This window comes from Mauremys mutica, chromosome 3 (assembly GCF_020497125.1).
Source record: "Mauremys mutica isolate MM-2020 ecotype Southern chromosome 3, ASM2049712v1, whole genome shotgun sequence".
NCBI lineage: Eukaryota > Metazoa > Chordata > Testudines > Geoemydidae > Mauremys > Mauremys mutica.
This window is the reverse complement of record NC_059074.1, coordinates 177,513,812-177,532,973: the sequence shown is the minus strand read 5'-3', so window position 1 is coordinate 177,532,973 and position 19,162 is coordinate 177,513,812. Positions and strand designations below refer to the sequence as shown.

Here is a 19,162-nt window from a genome sequence, read left to right as displayed (position 1 = left end):
AAGTAGACAGCAGTGCGCGCAGAGGAAGTAACTTGGGTATACATGCAGTGCTCTGTTACAGAACAAGCCGTACATCGTTTGGGATTCTGTACTCAAAAACTCGTCGAGCCCTTTTCGTGAGCGGAGAGGCACGTTTGAATGTAGATATGTTGTAACCTGGAGCAGTTACGGTCTGCAGGAAGGTGTGATTGCATTTTCACCCAGCGAAATGAAAGCAAAAAAAATCAGAGCAAATGCAGAGGACCAGTGCGCATGATGGAACGACGAAGCTGAAAGCCAGACTCCCGGCAGCAAACCCTGAGCTCCGACACAATCCAGATTGCTTTAAACGCAGCTGATCCCTAATCACCGCCACTGGTCTCAGGGGATACTGGTCTCAGTGGATACTGATGAATACCTATAACCATGATGCAGCGATTTGTATATGGACATATGGACTCACAGTGGATACTTTTTAGATGCGGAATTTAAGGGATCTGTTACCCGGGCAAATCCCCCAGAAGAAGGGGAACAGGCAGGGATACGTCTGGTGGGAGCTTTGCAAATAAAACCGTAAGACAGCGTGATGTAAGTAGTAGTATTTGGCGAACACCATGGAATACATCATGACCAACCAGTTGTTAATTGGAATGAGAACACATTGGACTCCATTCACCCTGGCTACCAAAAATCAGCGCTCCTGAAATCAGTAACTTTCCCCAGAAGAGAACGCCAGACAGACCGTGTCTGTCAGCGGCTGGCAGGCTGGATACAAGGAATATGGCCACAGGGGGGATGGGGCTGCGGAGCAAAGCCGTTTCCCAGAAACCAAGGGCCACTGCAGCTCAGAGCTCAGTGGAGAGCTCAAAGGAAAAAGGGACTCCAGACGTGGCTGCAAGGAAAGCTAAAGCCAAGGTGGGGATTGTCCACAGGACCCTCTGGGCTTCAGGCTAGTTGTATTCTACTGCAGCTTCAGCCCCTGAAATCAGCATGGCAGTTCAGGGCTCCCCACTGGCTCTTGCTAAGTATGACTCAGAAAAGAAGCACCTGCAATGAACCAGCTACAAATTTTCCTCGGGATTCCGTAAATTTAACAGTAGCCCAATGCCAGTGTCACTGTCCGCCGGGTCGGGGGTGCTGAAATTCGGATGATGTCTAGCAGGAGATCTCAGGGATGCTGCTGCTTGTCCCATTTCAACAAGGACAATGGCAGATTCCTCCTCTTAGCGGTCCTGATCGCAGTTTACCTGGCAGCTGGAGCCACAGTGTTCTCAGCCCTCGAGAGGCCGTCCGAAGTCGAGGCTCAGCATCGCTGGAGCAGGACCCTCCAAAACTTCAGCCAAATATTCAACATCAGTGTGCCTGAGCTAAGGGACTTCCTGCGGAGTTATGAAGCAGCCATGGCCGCGGGCATCCGGGCAGATGCATTAAGACCACGATGGGACTTCACTGGGGCTTTCTATTTTGTGGGGACAGTAGTGTCAACTATAGGTAAGTGTGTCTCTCTCCCACGCCATCTGCAATACACTGACTTCCTAAAAATAACGAGTCGGCTTTCTTCATCTCATCCGTCTATGTATCCATCGTGAATTTTGAAAATTGTTTTTTTCTAGTGGAAACCTCATTGCTTCAAAGGGGCCCAACTGGTGGAACTGAATAGCAGGAAGGAAGGAAAGCGAATGCACCAGGTGTTAAAACAGTACAGTTCGCATTATAAACAATAGGTTGTAAAAGTTACTTTGAAATGTTTTAAATTCGTCCACACCCCCCCAAACCCATCCTTCTGCTTTTGTGGTGTTTTGAATAATGGTGAAATAGCGAAGCAAGGATGGTTACGTTCCATCTTTCCTTTGTGATGTGATGCTTTTTGTCTTTTCCAGAGGGAAAGACATACAAGTGGAGTAAGATACACACATTAAAAATTCGTAACAAAAATACGATTATGCTTCAACGAGCTAAATTGTGTTGCTATGGTGATTAAAGTTTTGAAATGACGTTAAAATCTCCCCTTAAAAAGCTGTATCAGGTTGCTATAGCAACTGGAGTTAGCGAATGGTTTAAAAGTGAGGGTGCCACCTATAGGACTGCATTCATGTTTCCATCGCAGGTTACTGATCACAGCCCAAATCTTGTACGGTACTAGTGGAGAAATCAATCACCAATTTCATACTTCACGCTGTTTTACTTTGTACTTGGCTAATTTTTTTTTGTAAATAGAATGTCCTCATTACCACTTGTAATTTAAGACTAATTTCTGCCACGCCCACTTACCCTGAATAATACTTTACTCTGGTAGTAGGTCCATTGAAATCAATAGGACTAACTGCATAGTAACAATCTATTCCAGTGGTTTTCAACCTTTTTTCATTTGCAGACCCTACAAACATTTCAAATGGAAATCTCTGGAAATCTTAGACAGGCTGCAGACCCCCAGAGGTCCATGGACAACAGGTTGCAGAATCTGTCCCTTAGCACATTTGTGCTTGCTGTATATTTCCTTCACCACCCTCCCCACCAGAAATCAATATTATAATCAAATATTTTCCTCTTTAGTTTCCTCTCTGTGTGAAGTCAACAGTAGAGATCAGTAATTTTGTTTTAAATTGTAAAGCAAATACTACCGGTTTGAAGGGATCTGTGATTTTTAAGCTTTTGGAGAGTTCTCAATCCCTTTATTTTATTCTAAATTGGTGGGATTTTTACTCACTGTGTGCCTAAGTCTCCACGGCAATGCTTCTTCATAGCAACACAATGTAGGGTGAATACATGGAAAGGTTTTTATTTACATTTCTGGCGAAGTTCGCAAGGGGGCCTTAGGGTCATGCTACAGCTGCTTCATGACTTGGCCCTCCAGCCATGTCACACTGTGATTTCTCCTTCCAGGGGAGTCTTTTGAAGTCCTTCTGCACCAGCAGTGTCGGGCAGTCCTCATGCCTACCACCCTGACTACATCATTCCTGCAGTGACTCAGGCAGTCTTTCCCTTCATTGCCCCTAGCAATACCACTCAGCAGTGGATGGCAGGGGAACCCAGGCCTGCCCTCTACTCTGGGTTCCAGTCCTGGGCCCTACAGCAAGCTGTTAAGTTCTGTGGCTGCATCTACCTTACTGCTCTCACCCCGGACTACTTAGTACTGTGTGTCTCTAAGCTTTTCATTCTCCAGCCTTCCTAGTCAGATCCTTCTCTCTTAGGCCTATTAGATAAACCCTTCCTCTAGATTCCTATATCTTTTCTCAGGGGTTCCTGTCTTCCCTTCCTTCTACCTTAACTCAGGGATCGTGGGACCTTCTTGTCAACCTCCTCCTAGGGCTGGCCAAAGTAGCAATATGTAAGACCAGGGAGAGGAGGTTGGATGAGCAGGTTTCCTGCAACTGTGGGGCCTATTTCCGATCCTGCCTTCGCTCACGTATCCAGCCAGAGTTCCTCTGGGCGGCATCCGTTGCCTCCCTTGACACCTTCGAGGAGCAGTGGGAGCTGTCCAGAGTTCTCTGCTTGGTGTCCCCTTCAGGTTCCCTTGGTTTGACCTTCACACCTGCCCATGCTACATTTTTCATTGTCCCCTGTAATTATTTGAGTTCCTGGACCTTATGGATCCTCCCCTAAGGCTGGTGGAGGGTCCTTTAGCAATGGGCGGGCTTGTGCTGGCCCACTTCCCAGAACCCAATAGGACCTTAACTCAGGGAAAGAGACTGCAAGCTTCCTCCCTGCTGCTGCCAGCCTCCTGGCTTTATAGAAGTCCAGCCTGTTCTCTCACAGGTGAGCTGCCTCCTAATTAGTGCCCTCCACATGGCCTAATTCAACTCTGTCAGGGCCAGTGTTGAGAGCACACCCCATCACAGGCACCTAAGAAAGGAGTTCACAAAAGCCAGCATGCTGAGCACAGAGCTGCCTAAATTAGATAGTAGGAAATGCCAAGGAGACTAAGCCCCACCCTTTCCCACAGTTAAACACCTCACTGCAGGCCCAAGAGAGATGCCTATCACTGTTTGGGATTCATAGCTGTGAATCCTCCTGGAGTTAAGTGCCTAGGTCACCCAGGTCAGCCCTATTCTCACAAAGGAATGAAAACAAACCACCTCTTTTATACTCAGAAGCCCAGGTGTTGCAGTGCTTACCTGAGAGGTGAGATACATGGGTTTAAGTTCCTACTCTAAATCAGCGATGTGAACTTGGATTTCCTACCTCATAGTGGTGTGCCCTAACCTCAGGGCTATTGGGTACAGTCATACAATCGCCTCCTCCTTTCTTTTGAGCATGTGTGCCAGATCAGGCCCTGCACCGGCAGATAAGACAAGTAGGAAAATGCCAAGTTTGTGAATCCCTTCAGAACTTAGGCATGAGTCAAGCACCAAGCAGCACAGTGGTGTCAGGACTTTAATGTTTGTGCACATGCCCAATGATAGCAATTTTGGCACATTGGGATTTTAGGTGCCTGCACGATTAGGTGGCAGCTGACTGGTGGTTTTGTGAATTCCAGTGGTGCCTACATGTTGGACTTAGACTTTAGTCCCCCTTGTGAATCTAGTCCTTGATGTTTCAACACATACTTCTGAAGATCACATGACTTGAGAATCTATTTAAAACATTTTAACTGATAGTTTGATATATTTAGTACAAAGTCATATATGGTGAAGAACATAGCACATTTATTGTGTATAATTACATTAGAGATTATTTTTGAAATTGGCCAACAAATTAGCACCCTGGAACCACTGTGGAAAAATACATTATTCAAACACACTATTCTTTAATGTAAATAGGCTAATAGTACTAATTGTATACGTGGAGATATTTGTTGTCTGCTTTGCTGTAGGGAGATTCAGATTGGTAAATATTTGATACATTTCTTTAGAAGTCCAATAAAAGCATTAAATAAACAGACTGTCAGTCAAGCAACTTAATGTTCACCCAAACTACATCAGCAGTTAAAAACAGAATGTGAAGCTCAGTGTGTACAAATAAAGTTAAACGATGTATTTAAGGCCACATGCCTGCTCGTTTCATAATGGTCTACATTTTCAGTATGACCTTGACCACATTTAATTGCTATTAGCTATATCTAATAGCAAGTTAGACAGAGCAATGATTTGATGGAAGGTTTTTATCCTAAACTAGCACCATCAAAATTGTTATGTAGACAATTCAAATTAAATATATCCATGTCATGACTATCCAAAATAGATGATACTGATCATTTTACTATAGAAAATGATTCCTCATTGATTTTGTTTGAAGGGAGCATGTTAAGTTTTTAATTTGGTGACAGTATCCAAATTGTGATAGTACTGTTGAATTTAAATAAAATATTTCAAATTCTTTTTAAAATCATAGGTCTTTATTGCAATTACATTATGTAAACCTTTACATTACATTCTGGAAGTGTTTTATCAATAAAGCAACTGATCACTATGATATAGACATGATGAATATAACTATGTTACTAGTATTGTAACTGTATTGCATTAAATAATTTAGTGTTTTCAAATTAAGTATATTTAATTATCCAGCCATTAAAATACTAGTAAGCATTAGATCTTCTCATTACAAGACCATAACTTTTTAAAATGACTGCTATTTCTATAGGCAAGATGGAAAAGTCAATACAGTATTGTAACACAATCTTTCTTTACCCCACATTTATGGTAGCAAAGAAACAAACACAAAAACCCTTAGCAGAAGTGTGAAAGTATATATTCTGGTTCCAAATATGTAACATCTAAGTGAATTCTTTCCTCTATTCTATTCTTTTAAAGTGTTTCCTTTTCATTTGCACATTTTTTTTTAAAATACATCAATGTCTAGAGACAAAGGGTTTGAGTTTCCTCTTCATTACACTCATGCAGAGTGAGTGTAAAACTCATTGGCAGTATTTTGCACAAGTGGTAAATGTCTGCACACGGGAGTAGGCAGTCCAGCTCCATCTTTCTCTAGATATAAAAAAGAAGTCAGATGGGATAAACTAGTCATATCCAGTTCTGTTAAGTCCCTGTTGGAAAGTTGTGCAAGTTATTTTTTCCTAAATGATAATAAATTGGCAATCCTTTTATTGAGTAGTCCCTTAATTGCTTGGTAGGGCCAGTGATTTCAGTGGGATTACTTGTGGAGTGAGCTGCTATTCAGTGTGAGAAAGCGTGGCAGAATCAGGCTCAAAAAGGGATTATTTGTGTCTTGTAGGCCCAGCACATCACAAGGGTCAGGGTAGAGTCACACTGTTCTGGAGGGAGCACTGAGAGGCATTCTGCATCAGGTAGGCACAAAGCTTCCTAGAGATGCCTGGCACATACAAGGAGCCATGCTGTTACACACCTTTACGGGATGCATATTATCTCTTGCATACCCATCCAGCAATGCATGTTGAGGTGGTGCCATGGCCCCACCTCCTCCCTGCCCATCTCTGCTCTCTTTATGGTGTCATTAGCCTCCAGGGGAATAAGGAGGGACTCTCCTCAGCACAGGGCTGGCGCTTCCATTAGGTGACCCTAGGTGGTCGCCTAGGGTGCCAGGATTTAGGGGGTGGCATTTTGTGCGCTCCCCACAGGGCGCACGGGAGCTTCTTGTTCCGCTCCCATTGCGCCGCCGAAGAAGGACCTTCTGCCGACGTGCCGTGGAAAACAGCGGCAGGCAATTGAGCAGCTCAATGACTGCTGCTGTCACCTGCGGCATTTTGGTGGAGGGTCCTTCTTCAGCAGCGTGATGGGGGTGAAACTGGAAGCTCCCGTGAGCCCCATGGGGTGCGCACAAAATGCCACCCCCCAAATTCTGCCTAGGGCGCCAGAAACTCTGGCGCTGCTCCTGCCTTAGTACAGCTGTTCCTGGCCTTTATGCAGGCATGGAGAGACTCCTTTCACTCTCTTTCTCCATTGAAAAGAAGGGTCAGTCACAGTCTGACCCTGGTAACTAAACAGGAGAATAAAGCCTTAGTGCTCACATATACAACGTCCTTTATGTTCCAGTGGACTTATTTTGGGCCAACCGTACATTCCTTAATGAGGGCCAGATTTTGCCTGGCCTTTATCCCAGTGTGAAATGTGTGCAGGGAACTTCCCCCCTTCCCTCCTCTTTGCTTGGCCTTCATAAAAGCCAGGCAGAATTACAGTCCCTGCACTGAGGGAAACACAGGGACTGCTCCTTACACACTCACCAAGGGCATTGTTCTCCTCTCTTATGCATCTGCCAGCAGAGCTGACTGGCCATGTGAGTGAAAGGAAGCTGTGCACCTGGGAGCTCCCGCAGGTTCTGCTCGCCTGAGGCAGAATGCCTCCCAATACTTCCCTTAGAGTTCCTCTACACAGCCCCTTGCTAAGCACTGTGCCTACAAGGCACAAATCAAAACTGGGGTAAAAAGTACATGAGCGGCCCTGTAGATTTCCTTTTGCATCTTTCCCCCTTTTTAAAAGCCTAATCTTACTGCACTGTCCTGAATGGCCCACAGGTGATCTACTCTGAATGCCCAGATTGCTGCCAGTAAAATGTTTTAGAGCATTCCTTACTGCTTATGATTGAATAACCAAATATTGAATCTATTTTTCCCCAATAGTCATTTAAATGTTCAGTAGCTAAATAAGAAAATTCTCCATTCTAATTTCTGATTGAAGAAACTTTACAAACAGGCAGCAGACAAACATTAAGACTAAACTTTCAGAGAGATTTTCTTTTCAGCAATTTAAAAAATAAAAAACCCTTTAAACAAATGGTCAGGTGATGTGTTCTTAGCAGAATTTATTTCTCAGTTGATTTTGGTCCTTTCCCACTTGTGAACACACATTTCTCCTATATTTCATTCTGGAGCAAAGCTAGCATGGCTCCGATTAATTTACTTTCGGACATGGTATAGGATTCCCCTGCAGAATGCTAACAGAAAAATGCTCTGCTTAGCAGGCAGTTATTGTCTCATGCTCTGATCACAGGTCTATGAGCCAGGGGTTCTGACCTCAGCTCCAGTGCTAAATTTTGTGGACTTTAACTTTCAGTACCTTAGTTTTGCCATTTGAAAAATGAGCAGAACAAATGATACCTACCTATTTTATAAAACATGTTGAGACATTGGAGGTGCTATTACAGTTTGGGCAACCACTTGGCAGTGGCCATGTCAAGGAGAGTATGAGTCCCTCTTCTATTGTATTAAGGAGGTGGAGAGGCCCTGCTGTGTGGGCCAGGATATCTGAACTCTCCATCTCCTGTGCAGGGGGCTTTGTGCCAGCCCTCTGCACCATGCTTGAATTTGATTCACAAATTTTGTCTAATCCTGAAGTTTTGCATAGATTCCTCTCACAGCAAAGTGTTGTGCTTGTGCATGCATATATTGCAGCTGATTTTACATGGCATATTACACGGTCATGCACACTCCCATACCTGAAAATAGGCAGGTGGAAGGAGATCTTACTGTCCTAACAACTTTTCATCACCATTGGCAGCACCAGAGTGTAAATAACCTCACCTGGTAAGACAAGTTTATATTCCTTACCACTTAAGCCAAAAGCTCCAGATAGATACCTTCCTCTTTGAACCTTTTGTGAGGACAGGAACAGCAGCTGTTTTACCACCCTGCAGAAGTTTCAGCAGAGTAAACATGACTGAATTCTCAAAACATTATCCATACACAGTGCCTGGTTCTCATTTTTATACTATCATAGAATCTCAGGGTTGGAAGGGACCTCAGGAGGTCATCTAGTCCAACCCCCTGCTCAAAGCAGGACCAAACCCAACTAAATCATCCCAGCCAGGGCTTTGTCAAGCCTGACCTTAAAAACCTCTAAGGAAGGAGATTCCACCACCTCCCTAGGTAACCCATTCCAGTTCTTCACCACCCTACTAGTGAAAAAGTTTTTCCTAATGTCCAACCTAAACCTCCTCCTCTGCAACTTGAGACCATTACTCCTTGTTCTGTCATCTTCTACCACTGACAACAGTCTAGATCCATCCTCTTTGGAACCCCCTTTCAGGTAGTTGAAAGCAGTTATCAAATCCCCCCTCATTCTTCTCTTCTGCAGGCTAAACAATCCCAGTTCCCTCAGCCTCTCCTCATAAGTCATGTGCTCCAGCCCCCTAATCATTTTTGTTGCCCTCCGCTGGACTCTCTCCAGTTTATCCACATCCTTCTTGTAGTGTGGGGCCCAAAACTGGACACAGTACTCCAAATGAGGCCTCACCAGTGTTGAATAGAGGGGAATGATCACATCCCTTGATCTGCTGGAAATGCCCCTACTTATACAACCCAAAATGCCATTAGCCTTCTTGGCAACAAGGGCACACTGTTGACTCATATTCAGCTTTTCGTCCACCGTAATCCCTAGGTCCTTTTCTGCAGAACTGCTGCCCAGCCATTCGGTCCCTAGTCTGTATCAGGGCATGGGATTCTTCTGTCCTAAGTGCAGGACTCTGCACTTGTCCTTGTTGAACCTCATCATATTTCTTTTGGCCCAATCCTCTATAGCCCCCTTTGCCCTGACAGAAGCATATAAAGAGGTTCTAGCATAAATAAGAATCAGGCACACAGGGATCTCAAGCTAAATTGCATTAGAAAAACAATTTTGAAGAAATCCAGAATTAGGGCTCGAAGTGTTGAATCAAAGCAAATAACATTCAAGAGGCAATCTGGTGGCTCAGTGAGCAACTTTTCAAACACTGCACTGCACCATACAGAAGCCAATGAGTTGGCCTGCACAGGAGTAAGCTATAATAAATTGGCAAGTAATTCTACAAACAACTTAGACTGTCTGAAGTTTAGGGAGGAAAAAGTGATCGGATTTATCTTATCTAACATAATCTAATTGCACTCTACTTGACTGGCATGTCCTTAAGAACATTGGGCCATATTCTCAAGGGTCACAGTTCATCCCTGTTCATAAGGCTGGCACAAGACCTATGCATGCATCACTTAAATACCACTGTGCCCTGTTCTGAGGGCTTAAGTGGGACTTGAGGACAGTCCTTATACTGGCCCTTCGCACAGCAGTGTGCTGGACTCAATGCTGATGCAGACTTACTGCAGCATAAACTGCACTTCGGTATAAGCAGTCCCAAAGGGCAGTTGTTCTAAATGGACTTGTATCCTGCTGTCACCTCTCCCCACTCCTCACACAACAATATTATGTATAGATTTCCTGGAGTGGTTATTGTGAAACATTGGTTTGAAGTATTTAATTAAGTAAGAGGAAATCAATTTTCTGCAGGATATCTTTGAACGATAGCACACATTCAGCAATAATTCCATTAAATGTTTTCTAAATTCATGTTAGCTCCAGTGAATTACAATAATCCATTTATCTACTATAGTGTGATGAGACCAGGAACGTTCACATAGTTCCACAGACATCAAACACAAGGTGAAAAGCAATAGTCAAACCAAAACGTAGTTCTGATGAAAATCACCGATATGTTTTCCTAAAGCACTCCAATTATATACACAGTACCTGAGGTTTGCACTGACATCTTTTTGCAAAAGGATCAAATTTTCAGGAAAATACTCGCAGGCCTGGAGTAGAGTAAAAACAAAACTGATGTATGTATAAATTTCAAAATGCATTTAATAAGGCAGAAGCAGCAGCAAGCATTCTAAGGCTTTTCTCACTGAGCTGAAGTGTCAGACTGCTTGCCTTCACTGCTACCAGACTAACTGCAGTTTGAAGCTTTGACAGTGTTTAGTTTAGTTTCGTTTCTTCAGGATGGTCTGTTGTAGCAGGATTTGGTACATCTGATAATGTGATGATTTTATCAATGTGCTAAGTGGACATATGGAAGCTGTTTTATCAATCTGGTGCTCCAAATAAAGATTAAAGGGCTCAATCCTCAATTGATGCGACTCAGTATAAATCCATGGATTTAAGTGGGGCTACAATGATTTACACCACCTGAGTACCTGGTCCATTTAGTTTTACAATTCCAAGCAATGTTTTCTACTTCCTGTGTCTAGTTATGTACATGGGTTTGCTCATCTGGGTGGGAATTTTGCCAGCATATGGTTATAGCTTGCATTCATCTGGGGTAAAGAACATTAGAGAGACTGCACTTGGAGCCCATCAATATAATCTAACAGGTGACTAGAAGGGTCATTTCTAAATGGTGATTGTGAAATAATTTTGGTCCTAAATTTAGTATTTTAGTTTAGAGAAAAAAAGCCAGCATGTTTTTAACAAAACTTAATTTTAACAGTAATGCTTTCAAAAAATTTAAAAAAATAAGTGTTTTGCTTAGAGTATCTTTGCAACCCAAATTTTGCATGATTGTGCTTGTCATAGGTCTTCTCCCCCACTTGGAGCTGTTGGGTTCCAAGATGGGGACCTGCATGGACTCCTCTAAACTAAAATCCTAGTTTAGATCTGGTTTTCGCTGCCACCAGATACGTTTAAAGTGGATAACACACTGCCTGTCCCCCAAGCTTCCCCTGGGGAACCCAGATTCAAACCCCTTGAATCTCACCAGAGAGAGAGAGAGAGAAACAGCCAGTTCCCCTCCCTCCCTTCCCTCTCTCCAGCCTGCTCCGGAGAGATTACACACCGAGTCAAATCCTTGACTCAACACAAAGAGGGACTCACCTCCACCTCCCCCTCCCCTTCCCTAGTCCTTGGGAAAAATACCTTGATTCAAACAAAGAGGGATTCACTTTTTCCCTCTCCCCTTCCCCTGAAAATCCAAACAAGGGAAGAAATTAATCAAGTTCTAAAAAAGAAAAGATTTTATTAAAGAAAGTGTACTTTTTTTCTGTCTCTGTATTACCAGGATGCAAAAAATATAGGGTTTAACTTATAAAAACTGGAGAGACTTCCCCTCCCTCCTCCTCAGAATAATCAGAGTAACAGCAAACAGAAATAAAGAATTTCCTTCAGCAAACACACAATTGCAAATGTAGAAATCAAATTATAAGACTAATTCGCCTTTCTAAGGGTACGTCTACACTACAAGACTATTTCGAATCTACTTAACTCGAATTTGTGGAATCGACCTTATGAAGTCGAATTTGTGTATCCGCACTAAATACACTAATTCGACTGTCTGAGTCCACAGTAACGGGGCCAGCGTCGACTTTGGAAGCGGTGCACTGTGGGAAGCTATCCCACAGTTCCCGCTGCCCATTGGAATGCTGGGTAGAGCCCCCAATGCCTGCTGGGGGAAAAAAATGTGTCGAGGGTGGTTTTGGGTAACTGTCGTCATTGAACCGTCAATCACGCCCTCCCTCCCTGAAAGCGCCGGCGGGAAATCTGTTCGCGCCCTTCTCTGGTCGGTTACAGCGCGGACGCCACAGCACTGCGAGCATGGAGCCCGCTGCGATCATCACTGCACTTATGGCCGTTGTCAACTCCTCGCACCTTATCGTCCACCTCTTCCACAGTCAGCTGCTGAGAAATCGGGCGAGGAGGCTTCGTCAGCGCGGTGAGGACAGGAAGTCACAGAGTGGGGCAGACCTCTCACAAAGCAGGGTACGCCGCGCAGTGGAGATCATGGTGGCAATGGGTCAAGTTCATGGTGTGGAACGGCGATTCTGGGCCCGGAAAACAAGCACGGACTGGTGGGACCGCATAGTGCTGCAGGTCTGGGATGAATCACAGTGGCTGCGAAACTTCAGGATGCGTAAGGGCACTTTCCTTGAACTCTGTGACTTGCTGTCCCCTGCCCTGAAGCGCCAGGACACCCGGATGCGAGCAGCCCTGACTGTGCAGAAGCGAGTGGCCATAGCCCCCTGGAAACTTGCAACGCCAGACAGCTACCGGTCAGTAGCGAACCACTTTGGCGTGGGCAAATCTACCGTAGGGCTTGCTGTGATTCAAGTAGCCCACGCAATCGTTGAGCAACTGCTCTCAAAGGTAGTGACTCTAGGAAACGTCCAGGTCGTCAGAGATGGCTTCGCCACGATGGGATTCCCAAACTGCGGTGGGGCTATGGATGGGACTCACATCCCTATCCTGGGACCAGCCCACCAGGCCAGCCAGTACATTAACCGAAAGGGCTACTTTTCTATGGTGCTGCAAGCACTGGTGGACCATAGGGGACGTTTTACCAACATCTACGTCGGGTGGCCGGGCAAGGTTCATGACACACGTGTGTTCAGGAACTCTGGTCTGTTTAAACGCCTCCAGGCAGGTAGTTTCTTCCCGGACCACAAAATAACGGTTGGGGATGTGCAGATGCCTACAGTGATCCTCGGGGACCCAGCCTACCCGCTAATGCCCTGGCTCATGAAGCCCTATACAGGCGCCTTGGACAGTGAGAAGGAACTCTTCAACTACCGGCTGAGCAAGTGCAGAATGGTGGTGGAGTGTGCTTTCGGACGTCTCAAGGGGAGATGGCGGAGCTTACTGACTCGCTCGGACCTCAGCGAAAAAAATATCCCCGTTGTTATTGCTGCTTGCTGTGTGCTCCACAATCTCTGTGAGAGCAAGGGGGAGACCTTTATGGCGGGATGGGAGGTTGAGGCCAATCGCCTGGCTGCTGATTACGCTCAACCAGACAGCCGTGCCGATAGAAGATCCCAGCGGGAAGCGCTGTGCATCCGGGAGGCTTTGAAAGCTAGGTTACCCTGCTCTCCGAGGAACCTATGTAAATCAAGTGGACAGTCAGAGAAGCTGAACCTGAGCCTGTTTCAGTGACTGTTGACTTCGATCTGCGGTTACATACCCCGTTCTCCAGGTTTCCCCCTTCCAACACGCGTTTTAAAATAAATTTAATGGAACACTGATTATTAACAAAGTTTTCTTTAATTATGAATTCCTGTTCAAGGGTTGAAACATGGACGCAGACTGTGGTGGGTACGGTGTGCACTGATGTACAGACCGCTTCTACACTAGAGGAATGACAGGCTCCTGCTCCTACAGCGGTCTCTGGGGGGAGGACGGTTGCAGGTGGTGTGCAGGAAGGGGTGGGTTTGCAGGAAGGGGTGAGGGGTGCCGTCTTTGGGACGGAGTTTGGATGCAGGCTCTGGGCTGGGGGTTGGGGCATTGGATGGGGTGAGGGGTGTGTGGGAAGGGTGAGTATGTGTCCGTGGATGAGGGCTCTTGCTGGGGCTCAGGGCATCGGAGAGGCTCGTGGCTAGGGTGGAAGGGCATGGTAAGGGCAGCCTGCCTTGCCATTTGTGGATGGCAGGCGCTAGGACCCTGGGGCAGCATACACCTCACAGACTGACCCGGGGCAGCATACACCTCCCAGACTGACCCTGGTGCCTAGTGACTGCAGTCTGCGTGTGTGTGTCCTGGTGTTGATCCTGCCCCCAAGTCTGTACCCTGGTAATGGAGGCTGTCCTATGCAATTAAAAAACCCCTCCCCCCCCTTCACACAAAGTCTTCTGACAAGAAAAACGTGACGGAAACAGTGAACAACAACAAACTACTTTTAATACTCAACTACACAGTGGGGGGATGAAACTTGGATTTGGGACTGGGTGATCCAGGAAGGGAAGCACTTCTCAAAATTTATGGCATGAGAGCTGTGTGGTACATGAGCACTCTGCTGGGGTGCAGTGACAGTTTTCACAGCCCCTAGCGCCCCTCCTTGTTACTTTGGGTGAGGGGGGGGACAGGACTTTGTGGCGGGGGATGGCGGTTACAGATACAGTGCAGGGGGGCTCTCTCCTCCTGCCTGCGGTCCTGCAGAACATCTACAAGGTGCCGGAGCATGTCCGTTTGCTCCCTCAGTAGCCCAAGCAGCATTTGAGTCGCCTGTTGGTCTTCCTGCCGCCACCTGTCCTCCCATTCGCTGTGTGAGCGCTGGTGCTGACATAGGGTCTCCCTCCACTGTCTCTGCTCGGCCGCCTCGGCTCTGGAGCAGGCCATCAGTTCCGAGAACATGTTGTCCCTAGTCTTTTTCTTTCGCCGCCTAATCTGCGCCAGCCTCTGTGAGGGGGATGCCGGGGCAGTTCGTGAAAGAGCCGCAGCTCTTTTCAAGGAAATCAAGGAAGTGATTTCCTTGAAAAGATACATGTTTGCGAACAGTGAACACAGTCTACTCAGTTTCTGTGAACAAGACCATACAGGGCACCTAGTCTCACGAGCTCTCAGGACAAGTTCGAGATTTCGGAATACGCTTTCATTGGCTGCGGTCTTGCACAGGAGATCGGACAAGCGGGGCGGTACAGCTGAATCCGTGTAGCAGCCAGGCCTGGTAAGCCCTACACTATAGGCTGCTTAACAGTTAATGGATAGCTGTGCCCTCCCGCTGAAGGCAATCTGGAAAGCATAAAGTCTGACCCTGTTCCAGCCCCTCGCGGCTGTGCCCGGGAAAGATCACTGTATGCTTTTCCTCTGCGGCCTCCAACACGTGGCTGTTAAACGAAGGTCATTGCTATGCAAAGTAAAAGTCAAGCATTCACAATAGTAACAGTACACTAATTGCCCTAATTAGATGCAGCAGTCACCAAACGAGATTACCCTGAGGTGGGTCACTCGGAGAGAGAGAGAGAGAGAGAATGCTGCGAGAATCCCTGCACAGACCAGGACCGTATGCTGCCATGCTGGTCGAGGCAATGATTCCGCTGTACGTTAGGATGGCCTGGCGCGGAAGAGTGTGCTTCCACGGAGCACCAAATAAGGCACCTCTCCCCAGGAACCTCCTGCGGAGGCTTTTCGAGCACCTCTACGAGAGTTTCGTGGAAGTGTCCCAAGAGGATTTCTGTTCCATCCCTATATGTGTGGACCTTCTTTTTATATAGTTTTATATGGAAAACTTTTTAATATAGTTTTAATATAGTTTTTATTCCTGTTTTTTAAAAAATAAATGTTTCCATGTTTATAGCACTTACCGACTGATCCTTCCCCTGATTCTGAGTCCGGGTTAATGGCCGGGGAGGGTTGGTAGGGGATCTCTGTGAGGGTGATGAAGAGATCCTGGCTGTCGGGGAAAGCGGTATTGTAAGCGCTGTCGCCTGCGTCGTCCTCCACAAACCCTTCCTCATCTTCCCCATCGGCGAACATCGCCGAGGAACTGCCCGTCGACACTATGCCATCCTCAGAGTCCACGGACACTGGTGGGGCAGTGGTGGCAGACCCACCTAGAATGGCATGCAGTGCCTCGTAGAAGCGGCATGTCTGGGGCTGGGCTCCGGAGCATCCGTTTGCCGCTCTGACTTTTTGGTAGCCTTGTCTCAGGTCCTTGATTTTCACGCGGCACTGCGTTGTATCCCGGCTGTATCCTCTGAGTGCCATGGCTTTGGAGACCTTCTCGTAGGTCTTTGCATTCCGCTTGTTGGAGCGCAGCTCCGACAGCACAGACTCCTCACCCCACACAGCGATCAGATCCAGGACTTCCCGGTCTGTCCATGCTGGGGACCTCTTTCTATTCTGGGATTGCATGGACTCCTCTGCTTGAGAGCTCTGCATCGTTGCAGGTGCTGCTGAGCTCGCCCCGATGTCCAACCAGGACATGAGATTCAAAGTGCCCAGACAGGAAAAGGAATTCAAATTTTCCTGGGTCATTTCCTGTGTGGCTGGTCAGAGAATCCAAGCTTGGACTGCTGTCCAGAGCGTCAACAGAGTGGTGCACTGTGGGATAGCTCCCGGAGCTACTAAGTTCGATTTGCATCCACACCTAGCCTAATTCGAGATAGCCATGTCGAATTTAGCGCTACTCCCCTCGTCGGGGTGGAGTACCGAATTCGAACTAAAGAGCCCTCTAGGTCGAATTAAATGGCTTCCTGGTGTGGACGGTTGAGTGGTTAATTCGAATTAACGCTGCTAAATTCGATTTAAAGTCCTAGTGTAGACCAGGCCTAATACTCACTATACTAAATAGTAGGAAATACTCCAGGAGAACTTGGAGACATGTCTGGCCTCTCTTAGATCCAAAGAGAGCACACAGAGCAAACAAGGAACACAGACAAAGCCTTCCCTCCACAGAGATTTGAAATTATCCTGTCCCTTGATTGGTCCTCTGGTCAGGTGTTCCTCAGGTTACTGAGCTTGTTAACCCTTTACAGGTAAAAGAGACTTTAACCCTTAACTATCTGTTTATGACAGTGCTAATGCATGAGAACCAAAAATTTAAACTGACTATCCTGATTCCATCATCCAAGACAAATGGAGTGCACAAAATAAGCAGCACAAATAATTTCATCTGAGGAATTATGAATCATTAGATATATAAACCATGTCTTTTCATTATGCAAAACTATGCCTCTTCCTATCCACTGTTGGCACTAGGCTAGATCCTGAGCCCCTGCTCTGGCTGATTTATACTGGTCTGAAAAGCCAATTTAACAAATTAGCTGGGGATTCCCCCGATATAGGGGCATCCCTGGGTTGTGTAGAACTGACACAACTAGCTTCTACATCACCTGCCATATTAGAGGTGTGACGATAAGAGAGAGTGGCTGAATGCTGCTGTGCTCCAGGGATCCCCAGCTGGTACAACATCACTCAGGGACCATTGCCAGCCTGAGGCTGCTCTGGATTATTTTAAGGGCTGGAACAGCATAGACCCAGATGTGGGAACAGACAGCTGCAAGCAGCACCTGTGAGGTCTCTGCCTCAGGTGAGCCCAGCCCCACGGCATATTGGAATCTGGACAGCTGAGAATCTGGGCTGCTGTGTATACAGCCTATCTGGAAATTGAGACTAGGACAAGAAATTGAACCTTGGTCTCCCACATGGTAGTGCACAATGTTACTAACAGGCCACTGGGCCAGCCAAATACATGGTTTAAAGTGTATTAATATTAATATAGAATGTGCAATATTTAATATGGTAACAATAGTTAAGTACATTTAACTAGGCTAAAAGGACAAGATGTGGTTTAAAAGGGAACTTTTATCTAAGAAATGTTTTAAAAAGGAAATTTAAGTACCAGAGACATCATATATGATTACTTAGCTCAGATAAAATATTTTATTTTCAAAGTACTATACAAACATTAAATTATTCTTCACAACCACCTGCAAAGTAGGTGTTATTTTTATTTTACAGATGGAGAAACTGAGACAGAGAGAAGATAGATCAAAGTTTTCAAAGCACCCATTCATTTTGGGTGCCTCAACTTCTGGGCACCCAACTTGAGAGTTGGAGTTCTGGAAGCTCAGCACCTCTGAAAATCAGGCCCCAAGCTGTCTCAAATCAGGCATCTAAAACTCAGATCCCACTTTTGAAAATCAGGACCTAGGGTACTGTAAGAGCTGATCCTGTGCCACTGGAGTCAGTGCATGCAGGCTCAGGGTCAAAATGAATAGTGGTAGTGCTGGGATCAGAACTCAAGAGTTCCTGATTGTGATTCCCATGCTCCCTTCTAGACCATGATGCCTTTCTGAGGAGGGTGTGCTAACTTACTAACTGGTCACGTGCCAATATATCCAACAACTGTTAACAATATCAATAATATTGTTTAAAAATAGCAGTCTTTGATCCTGAAGAAAATTCAAAGGAGTTAAAGAGTTTATTGGTATACTTGATTATTCCCTTTTGATTTTGCTAATCTGAATTTATCCTTGAAATCAATGGAGTTTCACCAGGGAGGAGTTTGGAACACTGATTTCCAAATGCTGGTGTCTCCTCATAAATCCAACCATTTCAAATATTAGGTGCCAACATTCTTTTCCTCCTTTTCTGCCATTTTCTTTGGTGAGCACCCCCAGAAATGAATGAGATTTGTGATTATGCACCTTAATAACTCTCTAGCTGTTGAACTCACATAAGGTGGCTCCAGCCAATACATTTTCTATTACTAGGCAACCTTACTGTATATTAGTTACTGCATATAGATCAGCAATGAAGGGATCATAATTACTATGCTTATCACCTGGTCTAGTTACTGCTGGATCATAAACGCAAACCCTGAGTGGAATTCTGTATACTTTGTTCCTATGGAGTCCAAATCAATCACCATTCTCCATCTCTTATATTTGCTTTGCTGTTTCATTCTCCTGAAATTGTCTCTCTTGTCTGCTTCGGTTACAGTTTCTCTAATACTCCAATTATTTGCCTCTCACAGGCACAATAATTCCTCCAGCTTCTGCTGTCTCCTCAATTTTCCAGGCTGCTCTCTACTGCTGATTTGTCTGCTTGATTACATTTTTTATATTTGTTTGGAGGACACATGTAATCTTTCAAGTTGATAAGCACCAAAGAAATAGAGGGGAAAAATAGAGTCTTGCATTTTCTTTGTATAACTAATTACCTCTTTGTCTCTTTTTAACCTCCTTCCTGATACGGATCCTTGTTTCTTTGTCCAACTTGAGAACTTCTCCCTTCTTTCACCGCCCCCATCTGTC

The 19,162-nt window shown here is 45.6% G+C and overlaps 1 protein-coding gene across 1 annotated transcript in view; it reads left to right on the top strand.

Annotated features, from left to right (window-relative positions):
- Positions 1-1,130: 1,130 nt before the first annotated feature.
- Positions 1,131-19,162, top strand: part of KCNK12 (potassium two pore domain channel subfamily K member 12) — a 71,691-nt gene continuing 53,659 nt past the window's right edge. The window contains exon 1 of the mRNA XM_045010342.1: positions 1,131-1,470. Coding sequence (XP_044866277.1) covers positions 1,131-1,470 — 340 coding nt within the window. The remainder of the gene's footprint in view (positions 1,471-19,162) is intronic.